Source organism: Emys orbicularis, chromosome 9, assembly GCF_028017835.1.
Source record: "Emys orbicularis isolate rEmyOrb1 chromosome 9, rEmyOrb1.hap1, whole genome shotgun sequence".
NCBI lineage: Eukaryota > Metazoa > Chordata > Testudines > Emydidae > Emys > Emys orbicularis.
In genome coordinates this window covers 17,352,234-17,368,503 of record NC_088691.1, presented here as the reverse complement: position 1 = coordinate 17,368,503, position 16,270 = coordinate 17,352,234, and the positions used below count along the sequence as shown (strand labels likewise).

The 16,270-nt window shown below is 47.1% G+C and overlaps 1 protein-coding gene across 2 annotated transcripts in view; it reads right to left on the bottom strand.

Moving 5' to 3' along the window:
• GAB3 (GRB2 associated binding protein 3) overlaps positions 1 to 16,270 on the bottom strand; it is a 117,661-nt gene that overhangs the window by 12,940 nt on the left and 88,451 nt on the right. For both annotated transcript variants that reach the window (XM_065410579.1, XM_065410578.1), the window contains exons 3-4: positions 6,114 to 6,330; positions 3,102 to 3,577 (exon numbers count right to left, since the gene is read on the bottom strand). In XM_065410579.1, coding sequence (XP_065266651.1) covers positions 3,102 to 3,577; positions 6,114 to 6,330 — 693 coding nt within the window. The remainder of the gene's footprint in view (positions 1 to 3,101; positions 3,578 to 6,113; positions 6,331 to 16,270) is intronic.

Below are 16,270 nucleotides of genomic sequence, written 5' to 3'. Positions count from 1 at the left end.
TATTTATACATGGAATACATGCTAATATGCACTGTGAGAGGAGAAGTATGTGTATGTGTTAATGATGAACCATCATAACACACAAGTGGTTTAGAATAAATCCACCTCCCCAACAAGTGAAAAGGTCTCTGTCACAATGCCTGCTAGTGCAAATTTGGCTTATGATACTTATAGTGTTTTCTTTTTGGTTCTTAATATGTTTTCTTTTCAAAACAGAGGTAAAAGAGGTTGTAAAATGTATTCAGTGTTGATCAGCTGCTGGACAGAACTCGTGTGATTGTTTCCATTGCATGGTGGACAGAGGTAGTGTACCTGTGAAGCAGTAGTGGGACTGGGTGGCAGATTCTGTTAGCTTGGTAAGATTTTGCTCTAAAGCTATGGCTGTATATTGCCATTTGCTTTTGGGGAGTTTGTTTACGGAAGAAAAAAAGTAACTCGGAGAGTGGGAGGGAAAATGGCTGCCTCTTTCCACTCAAACCCTTATTTTTCTCCCTGTGCTTAAACTGTCCATCCTTTTCCCTTTGTAGAAAACATCTATAAATGGAGAAATGGGCCATTTCCCTACTGAGATCCTGTAGAGCTTTTCTCTGGAATACCATAAAAAAATCACATGAGGGTAAATAGTATATAATGGAGTATGATACAATCGGCCTGATGTAGAGTTCTATCCTGTAGAGGGGTGGTTTTTTTGTAGTGATAACAGTGTAATAGACAATATAAAGATGACAAGATTGAACAAAACTGTATCATTGGTACCCAAAATGAACAGCTTTCTAGACAGCTGTTATTAGCTACTTGTACTTTCTCAGTTACACACAGATTTTGTACTTGTATGACTGTGTTGATCAGGGGAGCTATTTTTTACCAAAATAGTTATACTGATACAAGCTCTAGTGTGCATTCCATTTTACCACTATAAAAGTGCCTTAGACCAGCATAGATTAGTCCCCTTCCCATACGGGAATAAGCTACACCGGTATAAAGCATCTTTATACTTGTACAACTGAGTTCACACTAGGGGGTTGTACTACTTTACCTACACTGGGATAGTTAAAGCAGTACAACTTGTATGTGTAGATAAAGCCTACGAACAGACAACTCACCAGGGGTGTGCTCACCTCACCATCTCAACTGGTGAGAAGCAGCTGGAGCATTTGTATGTCTTTTGCATGTCTCAATTTTGATTCACACTTATATTTTAAAGTCAGAAATAGTATTTTTATACCTTATTTTTATACCCCAAAAGTTGGGGTATAAATATAAGAAGCAATGCTTATTAATTCATTGCTGCCCCGTCAGGCTGAGATAACCTTGCAGCACATTCACAGAATATGACATTTGGGCACTTAATCCTCTGAAATGCACTTCAGTGTAAATTAGAACGGAGAAATAGTAACTATCTCCAGCCAGATTGTGTATGTGTGTGAGACATACACACACACCCATAAGTGCCTAGAACATTTCATAGGCAGCTTTCAATCATAACTGATTATTAAGAATACTATTTCCAGCTATGGGTGTTCCTTCTAAAAGCTTCCAAGAATTGCTTGAACACTGATAAACAGGCTGGGCAAAACTCTCCATGCTTTGGGTTTAATAAGAAGCGCTAAACACCCTGGCTCTGCACCATGCACAAGTGACCGTTTAAACTGCAGAATAAAGGAAGCCAATCAATAATGCTGAAAATAAATACCTGTAGCTGCCTCCACTTAGAAAGTTATGGCTCCTGTACAATACATTTGATAGTTTCCAACTAGACATTTTATCTGCCCATTCTGTTCTAAGGCTCTGCAGAATACAACTGTATTTGTGTCACACTGTACCATGGCTCACACTTCCTTTCTTGTTTTTTTTCCCCTTTTCTTTTTAAACAATGTCTCAAGAATGGGTGAAATTATCCTGCTCAGCTCCAGTGCAGCATAGCATCCCGCTTTATACCCAGTTTTCCAGCGAGGCTTTATTGAGATGCAGGGACATCAGCTGATTCGCTTAATATCACACTGGGCGCCACTGGTTCATCTGGGATTATGTCCCATCGCCAGCTTCTTCCTGTCTTCCAGTCCTTTGCTCTCTACATGCTAAGAAACATCCTCCTTCCATGGAGTGTACTACCTGCAGCAGCAGAAGTATTGTACTTAAAGGGGCACTTAACTCGAGTAAGCCTGAATTTTGACTCATCTAAGGATGAAAAAAATTCCAAGAGCCATGTAAGTGGAAGTTTGAGCTTGGAATTGATTGACATGTAAGGGGTGTGTGTGTGTGTGTGTGTGTGTGTGTGTGTGTGTGTGTGTGTGTGTGTGTGTGTGTGTGTGTGTGTGTGTGTGTGTGTGTGTGTGTGTGTGTGTGAGAGAGAGAGAGAGAGAGAGAGAGAGAGAGAGAGAGAAATTAACAAACCAAATGCACAATCTGTCACATTCGGGGAGATTACAGCTGCCTGTTGACTGGTACTTACACTGTTAATTCCACATACAGGAGCAGGTGCTGTAGGTAACTGAGGGATACCACTTCTGCCTCCATGTTACAACGATATTTGGCATTTATAAATCACCTGTCAGTAACTGATTGAGCTGCACAATGGCCCTAGAAGCTGGGGATACTAAGGCACAGAAGGGCCCGAGTTTCAAAAGTTCTTAGCTCCTATTTAGGTACCTGAATGCTGTGGCGAGATTTTCAAAAGTTCTTAGCATCCAGGTCTCAAGGGGAGATGAAAACCTGGCCACTTCATTCAGGGCTCACCCAGGGTGACTCAGGAGGTCACAGAACCAGAAGGAGAACACATAAGTCTTGCCTCCCACTCCTTCACTCTCATTGGGCAACACAATCTCTAACCACTGCCACTCGGTTCCCACTTCATGCAGAGCAGGAGCCTGTGCACACTCACAAAGGCATTAGCTTGGCTTTAGACACAAGAACCTCTTTAGATGCCTAGGAGGGGGAGACCCTGTGTCCTAGTGCACTCTCTCCCTCTACGCAATTGCTTGAGAAAATAAAGTATCTGACTTTGTTGCACCCAACCAAAAGAGTGAGAACTGTGTTTTTCTCCAACAGATGTAATCACACTGTCATGGCACAACGGCTCAGGAGGGGAAGGGAAGAGTTACCTTTCCAGTGCCGCACGTTATCCAAACTGGACAAGGAGATTCTTCTCGGCACCAAGGCAATCTGAGTCCCGCAGATCCCACCATGTCCATTCTGAAGAGCCCCGTTGGATAGCTCCTCCCCGCTCCAGTCTGAGAAATGGGTTGGTTTGGGTGGCCGGGGTGGTGGCGTGTTAGACAAAATATCCAGTTCGGTTACGCCATAGGGCAATGCGGTTTGGCTTTTATCAATCTGAAAGGTTGGTGTTAAAGGAGGCCCTAAGAGTGGAGAGGAGGAGGAGACATCACTGAATGGCCCGCTAACGTCTATGCTTCTGGGTATAATCCCATGATTCGCTGGCTGGCCCCCATCCTGGTGCACGATGCCGTTGCCGGATGACTGTACGTGAAGGGAGGGTTGAGACTGCAAGGCATCAACAAAAACATCATCTGATGAGGTCTGCTCCAGGGATCTGTCAGAATTCGACCAGCTGTCACATCTGGATGGAAGACAAAGACCAAATTTTGTATCTTCGTTCAACCACTGTTGCAAGTGAACTAGTATGTACTCCAATGAGTTCACACTATATGAGAGGTATACATACATGCCCATTGGTCCACAATAACACAACCAACCCAAGGCTTCAACTGCTTCATACAATTTTCTTTTCTGAGTTTTTAAATTCAAAATCCAGTCTCACCAGATTTAAATCAGTTCTTGAGACCAGCCTCACACTTGGGCTTTTCTATCCCACTTTTGAAACTGCGCATTGATCATTTAATTCCATTCACCCATTGTAAGCACCCACCATGGGAGTGCTGTGTGTGTTTGTCTTTACTCATTATTGCAGGAGCCGTTTTCCACAAAGGGTCCGATCCATCAAGTGGCAGATTCAGCCCCATTGTCTCTTTACAAAGGATGTGGTGCAGTGCAGCTGTGCAGAGAGGGGGCATTGGACATAAGGGGGCCATGCAGCGGGCTCACACGCTGTGTGGTGTAGAAACCTGCTCTGATTGAACTCAGTGTGGGGCAGCATGTTGAGAAACCAGGGTGGAACCAGAAGATCCACTGCTGTGAGGAACCTCCCTTCCACCTTTATCAGGATAGGGGAGATTGCATGAGGCACTTTGTATAGTCTACTCCAGACATCATCCTGGCACTTGGGCTGGGGTTCTGGGCTTTGGATGTATGCCTAAAGTCTTAACTGATGTTATGTACCTGCTCATCCAGGGGATAATGTGCTCTTTGGGGGTACAGCTCAGAGTAACCCATGTCATTCACTCTTCCTTCCTGTTTACTAAATCCTTGTTCACCAGCCAGTTAACAGTCTATAGTAGCAGCCATGATGCCAACTAGGGTCTGATCTTGCTCCCACTGAAGTCAATGGGAGTTTTGACCTGTCTGTCAAAGTGACTGGTAGTATACATGAACAGGGAAGGCGATTCTTGGGTCACGTTGCTACTGGAGTTTCAACCTCAACATCGTAGCCAAAGAGGATCTACTCACCTAGACTATGGATAAGTGGCCTCCACAACATTATTTCAATAACTCAAGAAGCTCTTCTTGTTGCCAAACCATGGGGGCTTTCAGGACAGCCAGGGAAGGATTGAGAATATGGTCCTCGGCTAAGGCCTGTGTCACTTTTCATTGCGTAGTGAATGCTGATGGCAGAATGATGCTACCTGCCCAAAAGTGCACTATGGGCTACATCCTGCCCTTTCCACCATGGGTACAGAGAGCCCCGCCCCCCCAGAGAAGAGAGGAGTTTCCTCTTGGAAGATATAGGGGGCAGGATTAGGGGACTCAGCACAGTGCTAGTTCTGCAGGGGCTCCTTGCACCCCAGCACACGGAGAGGTTTGGGAGCAGGCTGTGGGCAGCCAATGGATCCCCAGATACAGGAGTCCGCCAGGCTTTCAGCATGTGAAGGGGTAACATGCCAGATACCACCACTACTGCTGCCACTCGGAGGCCTGGGGTAGGAGGCTTTCTCCTCCACGGCCCCAAGGAGAAGCACAGCCGTTAGTGCTTCCCGCAGGACTGGCGATTGTGTATCTATATTTGACATATCTATACATAGGAATGATGTCACCCACCACTGAAGAGCAACCACTTCCAGGGAGACATGCAGCTACTGTTTAACACCACATAGCAACAGTGCCCAGCAGTTAGGACTGTGTCAATCACAGAGGCAAGTTAGGGGAAGGAATGTTCTTACCCCACCTATAGTGTGGCCTGGACACTGAGGTTAACAGCCTAACTCCGGAAAAGTGCCTGGGCCCTTTAAAAGCCACTGACCGTCAGAACCCCAGTTTTACATCCTGTCTGAGAGATGGCACCTCTAGGAGCACCTGGCCCTCTAGCTGCACCCCCCAGGCCTTGCTTCAGTACTGGCTCCCAGGGGCACAGCAAACCCTCAGTACCATTTCCTGAAGCCCAGCGCTCCCTAATGCCATGCTGGGGTATTGGAACCAGAAGGGGCAGAATGAGCTGAGTTTTTCTTGGTTCTTTAAGATTTCATTCAACCATTTAGTGGGAGGGACAAAGGGACTAAGGACGAGCGAATAGGGGGACTGTCAATTTGCTGGGAATACAAACCCTGGAGCATATTTCTGGATATGCAGCAGCCCCTGCATGCTGCTCTGAGGATGTAAAAGGGAATTTTCTTGGTGCAAGAGGGTACCCGGGGGGGTGCAGAGCCAGTGCTAAAGCCCTACTCCTCACCCTCTTGCAGCTCACAAGGGGGATGTTGGGAGGAAAGGGTCATGGCTGGTCTCCAGCTAGTCTCACCTGCAGAAAGGCCCCTATAGAGCTGTTGTAGCCCAGTGTAAGTTAAATTAGCCTCAGGGCTGCTCTAACCTATGCTTGGGGCTGCAGAGGGCCATGGCAACATGAATACGGAAGGCACAAAAGAGGAATAAAGCCCCTTTGCCCCCGTCTCTGCTTCCTGTGTCCAGCGCAGGAATGGTGGATGTGGCTCATTGGCAGAGAGACATATCAACTGTAAAATGGCTTTAGAGCACGACATGCGGTTTACCTGATATGATTGAACTTGCCCGTCTCGCAGTTTGATAGGAAGAGGTAATCGGGGAGGAAGACTGACTCCGACTCACTCCTGGTCTCTTCGGAAGCAGAGGCGTCTGTGGTGGCACTGCCTACAGAGGAGGAGGGGTCTGTGATCCGTGAGGTATGGGTGGAGACTGCTGGCGAGGGCTGGAGGGACGAGGTGGTGTGAGACAGGCTCTCCACAGAATCTGCAATGGAATAGGATTGCACCTTGTGATGGATTTGCACAGCCGTCCTCCCCCGAGAACGCTGCACACCCACCCATTCCTTAAGAGCATTGAGCAGTCACAGATCACACCAGGTGTTGATACTGACTGGGAACGCTGCCTCCCTACCCCATAAACAGTGTCTGGGGAAGGAGGCCAAGACATTAACTCATGCAACGTTCTAAGAAGTGCAGTATTTACTCAGTAAGAGACATTAGCCAAAACGCTCTTCCCACAACCATTCTGCACGGACATTCACTAGAAAGAGTGAACAGGACTAGTGAGCATGGGATTCCAGGCCAGGACCCAGACCCCAACATCTGCTCTGAAAGGCAGCCCTAAAATACAAGCAAGTTTGTGTCCGTAACAAACTGAATTCAGCAGGTGCCGGTAGCATTTGGAAATCCCCAAGGAAAATGCCATGCCTCTGCCTCTTGGCAGCCTCACTGTCATTACCACAGTGGTTCCTGAGGTTGGACCCGGTGCTCCCTGCACAGACCGTATAGAGAAGGAGAGCGCTCACATTCTAACTATACCGCGCATTACACGTAAGTCACCCCACCCTAACAAGAGATCCTAACAGCCATTTCACAGCATCCATGTGAATGAGATCCTTCCTAGGCCAGCCCTGAAGATCCTTTTTGTTCCGGGGAAGCATCATCTTAAACTAGAGATTAGCCTAAAACAAAACCTCAGATCTAAAATACCCCTGAAACCCTGGGGAGATTTGGATCCAGACTTTCTGGCTGCCCTTCACTCTGAACGGCCTGAACCAGAACCCTAGATCAAAACTTTGCTGAACTACAGAACACTGGGGATCCATCCAAATCTTGTGGCTGGGAGCCATCTCTCCTTGAAATCCTTGAAAACTCTCTTTCTAACAGACTCGGTTGCTGCACTCCTCTCTCTGGTCGGGAAGAAAACAAATCACTTCCTCTGAGGAAAGTACCTAGCTGGAGCAGTCGGTTTTATCAAGTATGGTTTTGGACTTCTCTAGCACAAATAAAGAACCATGAGACCCACTTGAAATTAATGGAGACAAGAGAGGGTTTTCTTCCCACTCTCCAAACCTCTGAGGATGAAACTGATCTTTACTTTCTGCTTGCAGAATATCCAGATTTGCTGCACTGCAGAATTTGTTTGTGGTCTTCTTGTGTCTCTTAATGTTGGACAAAGCCTACATGAGCCAGGGATGTGTTGCAATATGATCCACACAGTTAGGGGCTCAGCAACTTAGTCTATTTACACAGCCGACACATGCTCTTTTTTCCATGAGCCTCAAGGTATTTGGGAAGTGGGGATTACCAGCACAAAACCTGACACTTGCATGTGGCAGTCAGCTGCATGTACAATGTGCCCAATGCTCTTTAAAATTTTGTATGGAAAAAATCCTAGGCTCCAAAGGGTTAAAGCCAAGTCTAAATCACTCAGAAATGATGGCTAGAGGTAAATAAAAAAAGTCATTTCCTACAATTCCCCCAAGGCCCTGACGGGGTGGTATTTACAGTGCAGCATGCATAGGAAAATGAAAACCTGGAACCACCAGTATGATCAGGGCCGGCGCTTCCACTAGGCAACCCTAGCGGTCACCTAGGGCAGCAGGATTTGGGGGGGTGGCAATTTGCTGTCCTCGGTGGCAATTCGGCGGCGGGGGTCCTTCCGCTCCGCGTCTTCAGGGCGCTTCGGCGGCGGGTCCTTCACTCGCTCTGGGACCCGCCGCCGAAGTGCCCCGAAGACGCGGAGCGGAAGGACCCCCACCGCCGAATGCTCTGAGGAGGAGCGCTGCCGCCTAGGCGGCAAAAACCCTGGCGCCGCTCCTGAGTATGATGATGACTTCTCTTTTGATTGGGTGCTGTGACTTTTTCAGTCTGCCCACGTGATGTGCTTGTGGGCTCTCTGACTGCTCCTCTTATAGAGCCAGATCCTGCACCCACTGAAGCCAATGACAAAGCTTGCGTTGGGCTCAATTCTCCCTGTGCCTGAGCTCTACTTGGGGCACGGGCAGGGATATCAGGGAGACAGGGCCCCCTTATTGGGTGCCACCTGGCCCCAGCATTAGTTAGGGACTCCTGAGAGACCGGGTGCCACAGGCTGACAGATGCCACATCCCCAATGGCAGGGTTGGTGCAAGAGCAGCTTCCACAAACTTGATACCAGCACTGGGTTTCCATCCACCAGGAAAATTCTCAGCAGGCTGATTATGGCCAGGATCTGGCCACTTTGTGTCCCCAGAGCAGCACCAAACAGCCAGAGCAGAAAGTGTGGCCCTTTGATTTCAAAGGAGCAGGAGCAGGGCTAGAGTCTCTCCTTCACACACAGTGTCCTTTGTGTTTTAACCCTTTGGGTGTGTTTGAACATGGAAGTAAATAGCTTAGTGACTGAAGAAGAACGGAGAACAACGTAAAGCCGGGTCTGAACCATAACCTAGATACGGCCCCCATCCTCCCCAAACTTTGGGGGAGTTTCAGTCTGAATCTGAATCTCCCTCAATTCGCAGTTTGGGCCCATTTGTAACTGAGCAGCTTTGGAACAGTGAGTTCCCCGTGGAATTTGTACACAATTCCCTGGAGGTTCTGGCATAATCCCTCCTCCCCCTGCTCCCAACAGGCTGTGCTAAAAGGAACTCCTGAAAGTATCTGAGAAAAAGCCTGAGAGAAACTACAAAAGTCGTCAAAGAGAGAATTATCCTTTTTCCCTATCGGGTTTTGAATGTACTCCAGAAATAAGATTTCATCTGAGTAACTGGTGAGCAATGGAAATCCAAAATAAGTCCTATGATACTGCACTACCCCATTACGGCCGCCAGATGGTGTGCAACTTGTTCCACGACCAATTGTTTTCGCTATTGTTAGTGTTACTCTGATGTTATCAGCAGGTATTTACCATCCAGGACAAAGCACATGTTTCAAAAAACCTACACATTTCATAAATCAAAGCAGCTGTATTCCACCAAAAAAACAGCAACTGATCAATACAGAACTCCACAAGTATGCTTTCAAGGTCCTAAGTATTGCTACAACAAGATTCAGTAGTAGCAAGCTTGTCAATTTCTCCAAAGTCCCAATTTCAGGGGCTGCCTGTTAGAAATCCTGAAGACATTTCATTGTCAACCGGCATTAAAAGGTGGGCCAGATCTTACTTTGTGGGCTAGATCCTGAGGTCCTTACTCAGATTTTACTCAGTCCTTCGCTAGACACAATTCCATCTGACATCAATATTCTTGTGACATATTTGATTAACGTGTATAGCTTCTAATTTTGTACGCCCCTGGAAAGTTGTTGACAGATGTAATGTAGAAGTGTAAACACATCAATAAGGACAGAATAAGGATTTGGCCCTGTATACCTTGATGTTCGATAACCCCCACTCTCCCCCTCAGCCCCCCCCAAACAAACAAACAAAACCCCTGCCATATAATGAGCACAGAAGTACGCTTCACTCATGGCAGATTCTAGACCAGCTCTTCAATTGGCATAAATGCAGCATAACTCCATTGACTATCTAGTCTAAAAGTATAAAAACCCATTTAGAGCCACATTTTGCCAGCCTAATGCTGAGTAGTACCATACTCTACTGACTTCAGTGAGACTAAGGGAGCAAGGTAATACTCATACTCAATATAAGTAATGCCAGCAAAATCTGGCCCAGAGCAACCAAACAACTACTTATCAATGGCCCCAGTACTGGTACCGTTATATCAGTGGTTCTCAAACTTTTTTACTGGTGACCCCTTTCACACAGCAAGCCTCTGAGTGTGAACCCCCCCTATAAATTAAAAACACTTTTTTATAAATTTAACACAATTGTAAATGCTGGAGGCAGAGCAGAGTTTGGGGGGGAGGTTGACAGCTCGCAACCCCCCCGTAATAACCTCACGACCCGCTGAGGGGTCCTGACCCCCAGTTTGAGAACCCCTGCTTTATATAAAGTTTAGCAATGGAGTTACTGGGGATTTGTTTTTTTCTTTTCAATATTGTGTCTGACAACTATTTCTTCTTGCTGGATTAGGACCCAATCCTACACACAATTAGGCCCCGATTCAGCAAAGCATTTAAGCATGTGCTTAAATCTATGCCTTTCACATTCACTTGAACTTTAGGCACATGCTTAAGTGCTTTCCTGAATTTTGCATCGAATGGTTTCAATAGCACTGTTCACAGCACCAAGCATTACATCTGAAAGTAAGTGTTTCCAGGATCAGGCTCTGAAAGTGTATTATATCTGCTGGGTGGTGTTGATGGCCCAAAGCATTACAAACAAGCTAAAGAACTTTTCCGGAAGTTTTACCACCAAGACTCTCTTTACAGGTTCAAATGGTGAACTGAGCTATTCAGACTTTGAATCTTAGAGCTATATCCTAAGCTGTGGCAACTCAAATATACACTGAGCTAATTCTGTGGGAATCTCAGGAAAACGTGTTCATGTCACCATCTGACTGCAGCGAAAAAACCTCACAACAAGGATTATTAATACAAACACAGAATTGGCCACACAATAGCAGATTTAAAGGTAGCCATCCTGCAGCAAAAAAACTTCAGGACCAGACTTCAAAGAGAAACTGCTGAACTTCAGTTCATCTGCAAATTTGACACCATCAGCTCAGGATTAAACAAAGACTGTGAATGGCTAGCCAACTACAAAAGCAGTTTCTCCTCCCTTGGTGTTCAGACCTCAACTGCTAGAAGAGGGCCTCATCCTCCCTGATTGAACTAACCTCTTTATCTCTAGCCTGACTCACTCTTGCTTGCATATTTATACCTGCCTCTGGAAATTTCCACTACATGCATCCGACGAAGTGGGTATTCACCCACGAAAGCTCATGCTCCAATATGTCTGTTAGTCTATAAGGTGCCACAGGACTCTTTGCTGCTTTTACAGATCCAGACTAACATGGCTACCCCTCTGATACAGAATTGACAGGCACTAATTCCATCTGCTATTCACTACCATTAGCATCAGACTTATCCCACTGGTAAAGACTCTTAGGTCTGGAATACATTGTAGTCACAGTCAACTGCACTGATGGGGGGAAGGTGGCTGTGCCCTTTTGTAACCTTTGGGCTGTCCTGACATCTGTAGTCAGCTCCCAAGAGACGAGGTCAGCTTTGCGGGCTTTGCTAGTAATAGAATCGGTGTGCATTAAAGTTATACTGCAGCAGCCGGGGAGAATAAATTATGCATGGCCATTTTCTACAGAGAGAATGCAGAGAATGGGCTTTATGCTGCTTTGCCTCCTCCCACCCCACCCCAACAAGACAGCGAGCTGACTCTGCTGCCAAAGTAACTGCTTCATTTAGTGCGAATTGCCACAAGGGAGAGCTGGGGAGTGGAGGGCAGGGTGGTTGTGTGTTTTGAATGTAGCACCATCCTGTATGGATTTGGGCTCTGTATGTTACAAAGAGGTAACAGAGCTGCACCGTTTTGTAGAGGAGTTCATTTGCAAGTTAAGCGACGGCAACGAGTAAAAACCCAACCTCTGTTGTGCAGTAGATCCTGGAAGACTGATCTCCCCGTTGCACCCTTAGGTGGGTGATCTCCCTTCAATGTACGTGCATAACTCCCCTCAATGGAGGTTCTTTGCCCTTCATTTGCTGGTTCAAATCCTGTCCAGAGACTGAAAGTCGCTACCCCCGATGGCTGTTTGGGGATGTAGGTGAAATGACTTCAGCGTTTCAGTCAGGTGTCCCCATCACAGCACACGCCTAGCCGGGTTCCATGTTGGCCGTATCAGCAGAAAAGTCAAGGAGATGAAAGTACCCTCCCACATCTTGTGGCAATGGACCAGACCATGGCATTAAAGAGGCCCTGGGTCACGCTGCCCCTGGGTGAGCTCAGGGAGGGATTAGTCCCTTGCGGAAGGAGTAGTCACTGCATTCTTCAGTAAGCACTGGGAGGTGCCTTGACACTTCCCCTCATGCTCACACAAGGACCAGAGCCATCTAGCCCGATGGGGGTAAGCTGTTTGTGCTGCTGCCTACACCATCCCATGCTGCTTGGCGGGGGGGGGAGAGCTGTTCTGTGGGGCACCCATCTTGCATGAGCACTAAATTCACACAGAGAAAAAGAAAAAAAAAAAGGAAAATAAGGACCCCTCCTCCGGAGATGAAACTTACCCCTGCCCCCCCCCCCCCCACGAGAACAGCCCCTTTGGAGAGGTGTCTTCAACAGCAAGGTGTTAAGCTGGAGCCTGAGAGATGCTGTGTAACCCACCCTTCTCTGTCAATGGAGGTTGAAGATTCTCAGCCCCCGTCAGGAACTGCCCCTGCCTGACTATCCTATGTTTTAACCAGAGAGAAGCGACTGCTACCGCAACAGCTGCATTGCCAAGGCACCTGTCAGAGTTACAGGAACAAACCGCACCAGATACAGCGGGGAGCTGAACACCAGACAGGTTTATATTTTTCAGGAAAAGGGTGGAGGTTTCCAGGCTGAGTCTGCAGTCAAAGCAAGACCTGGTGGGGCCAGAGGACAGAAGAATCCCATTAGAAATCCACTCATTAACTGTGCATGTTCCGAGCGTAGATCCCACACTGAGGAGCCTCCTGATTTGCACCGCTCTCACCGACATCTGCTCAGTGCTTTGCACCTGATGAACTTTGCTTTCCCTCTTGTGCGCTGCTCGTGTCCATTAAGATGCCAGCGCTCACCTCTCTTTGCCTTCCATTTGCCACTGATTCCAAAGCACGGGCTAGGGGTGTGTTTATTTGTCACCTACTTTCAAGCCCTGAAACAAAAGGGGAATCAAAGAGCAATCATGACAGTACTGACCTTCAGAGGCACTAATTAGCCAGTCCTCATCACACCCTAATAAGTACAATTTCCATTGCCCAGAGGGGAACCTGAGGCAGAGAGGTTACTTACCCAAGCATTCAGAGACTCACAGTCAGAGTTCCTGGCTCTCAGCCCTCTGCTCTCACTATTCACTTCTCAAGTCGGACTCACTCATTTCACATTTTTCTAGTTACCCGCCACAAACATCATGTCTCAGCAGCACCCACAATGGAAATGTAGCATATGCTTTATTAGCTGGAATAAAATAATTCCTCCTAATATCCTGATGATCAATAGCTATCTAAAGGGAGCTGAAGACAAATATAGTTATTCGCTAGAAGTCAATTATTCTGCTTGGCCGGGGTGATTTCAGAAATCAAAATGTGGCACCAGGGAGCCTCAGGGGTTGCTCTCTTATGGAAGCCAGGGGCTTCTCCCTGGATGGCCCATATGGAGGACCGGGGTATCAGCCCTTCGCCTCCAGAAAGGACGGTGTTAATCTAGCAGCTATTGCTGACTGTGATGGTGCATTTGTTCTGGCTGGCTTGCCACTAGCATTAAGCCGTCTCATTCAAGCATGTTCCATTGCACTTCCATTTCCAGATTGACTCTCTTCCGTATACTTGGGTTACCCCACTTTCCCCTATTTGCAGATAATTTATTGTACAGTTTCCCCAAGAGACTCCAAGCATGACCTCAAAAAGACAGAAAGACTGTATCCCCAGACACTTTCTAATAACGGCCCCTTGAGCCATTATTAATTGGCTGTTTTTTTATAGGAATTGTGGCAGGTCTGAAAAAGAGGTGCATAGCACCTTATGGATCACTTCAGGGAGGGTGTTCCATGCATGGGGGGGAGGGGGTGGTCTGGAAGAAGGCACAGAAATGTGTTTGTGAGGAGCTAAGAAGTGGGCTGATGAGGCTGGCATTACCTGCAGACCAGAGGAGGTGGGGGTAGGGCAATAAGACACAGGGGCACACAAATAGGGAGGTAAACGTTATGAAGGATAAAATTACACACCAAAAATTTGAATTTCTTTTTCAAGGGGTCATGGTGGCTAGTCAGCTGGACATGAGCTCCCATGAGCTAATGCAATCCTTGGATGTATAACGGGGAACGTCGAGTAGAAGTAGAGAGGTTATTTTACCTCTGTATTTGGCACTGGTGCGACCGCGGCTGGAATCCTGTGTCCAGTTCTGGTGCCCACAATTCAAGAAGGATGTTGATAAACTGGAGAAGGTTCAGAGAGACAAGCCCCGAGAATGGTCAAAGGATTAGAAAACATGCCTTACAGTGATAGACTCAAAGAGCTCTGTCTATTTAGCTTAATGAAGAGAAGGTTATGGGGTGACTTGATTACAGTCTGTAAGTACCTGCATGGAGGAATATTTTGAAATACTTTGAGCTCACCTGTGCAAGGCATCAAGCCCAGGGATTTCACTCTAGACTCTGTGGTACCTGGAGTGTAGGGTGACCAGATGTCCTGATTTTATAGGGACAGTCCCGATATTTGGAGCTTTTTCTTATATAAGCACCTATTACCCTCCAACCCCTGTCCTGATTTTTCACACTTGCTATCTGGTCACCCTACTGGAGCGGCTTATGGGGTGGGGAGTAACACAGCGATTGCCAGGTGATTGCCTTTGTAAGCAAGGAGCAGAACAGTCACGCTCAATGTGAAATGTTACCAGGGGCACATGGAGGAATTTGAAGAGAGAATTCAAGATGAAAGGTCCCTCCTGGGCCGAGGAGCTCCTTGCCAAGATGCAGCCTGGAGGAGTTTTTAATGCAGAGTTATAATCTTTGAAAGTAGGGCTTGGTAATGAAAAAGCCTAAACAACCTTAACAGGTTCTCCAATGAAATCCTGTTAGATTATATTGCTCCAGTTAACCATCCTTTCAGCATGCATGCAGTATGGGGTGTGTTGTGCTTCTCTGCTGCCCAGTCCCCTCTTCCTCCTCTCTCCTTGCATGGGCTTCTCTGCTCCTTGGTTCCCTTCTTTCCTGGACATGTTGCCCAGCCACTTGGTCCTTTACTCCTCTTGTTTCCCTGGGTGCCTTCCCTTGTGTAAGCAGCAAGGCTGGCTCCTGCTTGTTCCCATCTGATTTTGCAGTTCTTCTTTGCCTGGCAGCCTGTAAAAGCTGCTGGGAACAAAGATGAGAGCCAGCACCACATGGCCAATCAGCAGTGAATCTGTGGATCACCACCATGTGCTCGGTGGACCACAGTTTGCGAACACCTGGTGTACAGCAAAAGGGTGACTCAGCAGCAAGTGGGGTTAGAGTCCTCTCTCTGGGAATGGATCCTGCCCTTCATGGTGATGGGACTTGATGATCTGATAGGTTTTTCTATGTTCCTATACACTGGTACCAGTGTGCCCTATCCATGCTGTACCTGCACAGGCATCTGTGGCCTGTGACAGGGAAACAAGGCTTGTATAATCTGTCTGTTTAGCTTTTTATACTGTGCCCACCACTTTGGTAATGTCTTAATTATTTCTCCCTGGCCCATTTTAGGCAGTATAGGCAGAAGTGCTTCCCAGGGAGTTCTGTCCTGCGCTTCTCAGCTATGCCAGGGGTGGGAGCAGGCTGTTAAAGAGAGGGAGTAGGGAAATACTGGTGTGGAGTCTCACAACTCCAGCTGGACTCCACTAGAGCAGAAAAAGGTGCAAAGCCGAAACACGATGGAGGATTGCACAGTTCCTTCTCTAGCTGCCATTTCCTAGTGTAACCAGTAAGTGGCATGGTTTCTTGGGTTACTCAAATGTTGCAGCCTGAACAACCTTGCCTGGTAAACCCTTCCCGACAGCTATGCATACAGGTGCTTCCTGACATCTGTTTGGAACTTGCATTTCTCTTCGCTTACTCTTTGCTGTCCCTCTCTGTGTTGACTCAAAACAGCTACTTGCGGTGGGCAGTACGGACCCTGTGTAGGACTCACAAATCACAATTTGTGTCTGTCCCGTCTTGGCTGTAGAAATGCCAAATTAGTAGCTCTTTGATCGTATGAGCCTGGCTATTAACCCTGACTCTTCTCCATTTGAAGGGGCTAATTCGAAGCACAAGAGCGCTGGGTATATGGCTGAGTCACTGAGTAAACCTGCCACTGCCCTTTTGCACCCATCATGCACAAAGAATCTGAAATTAGAT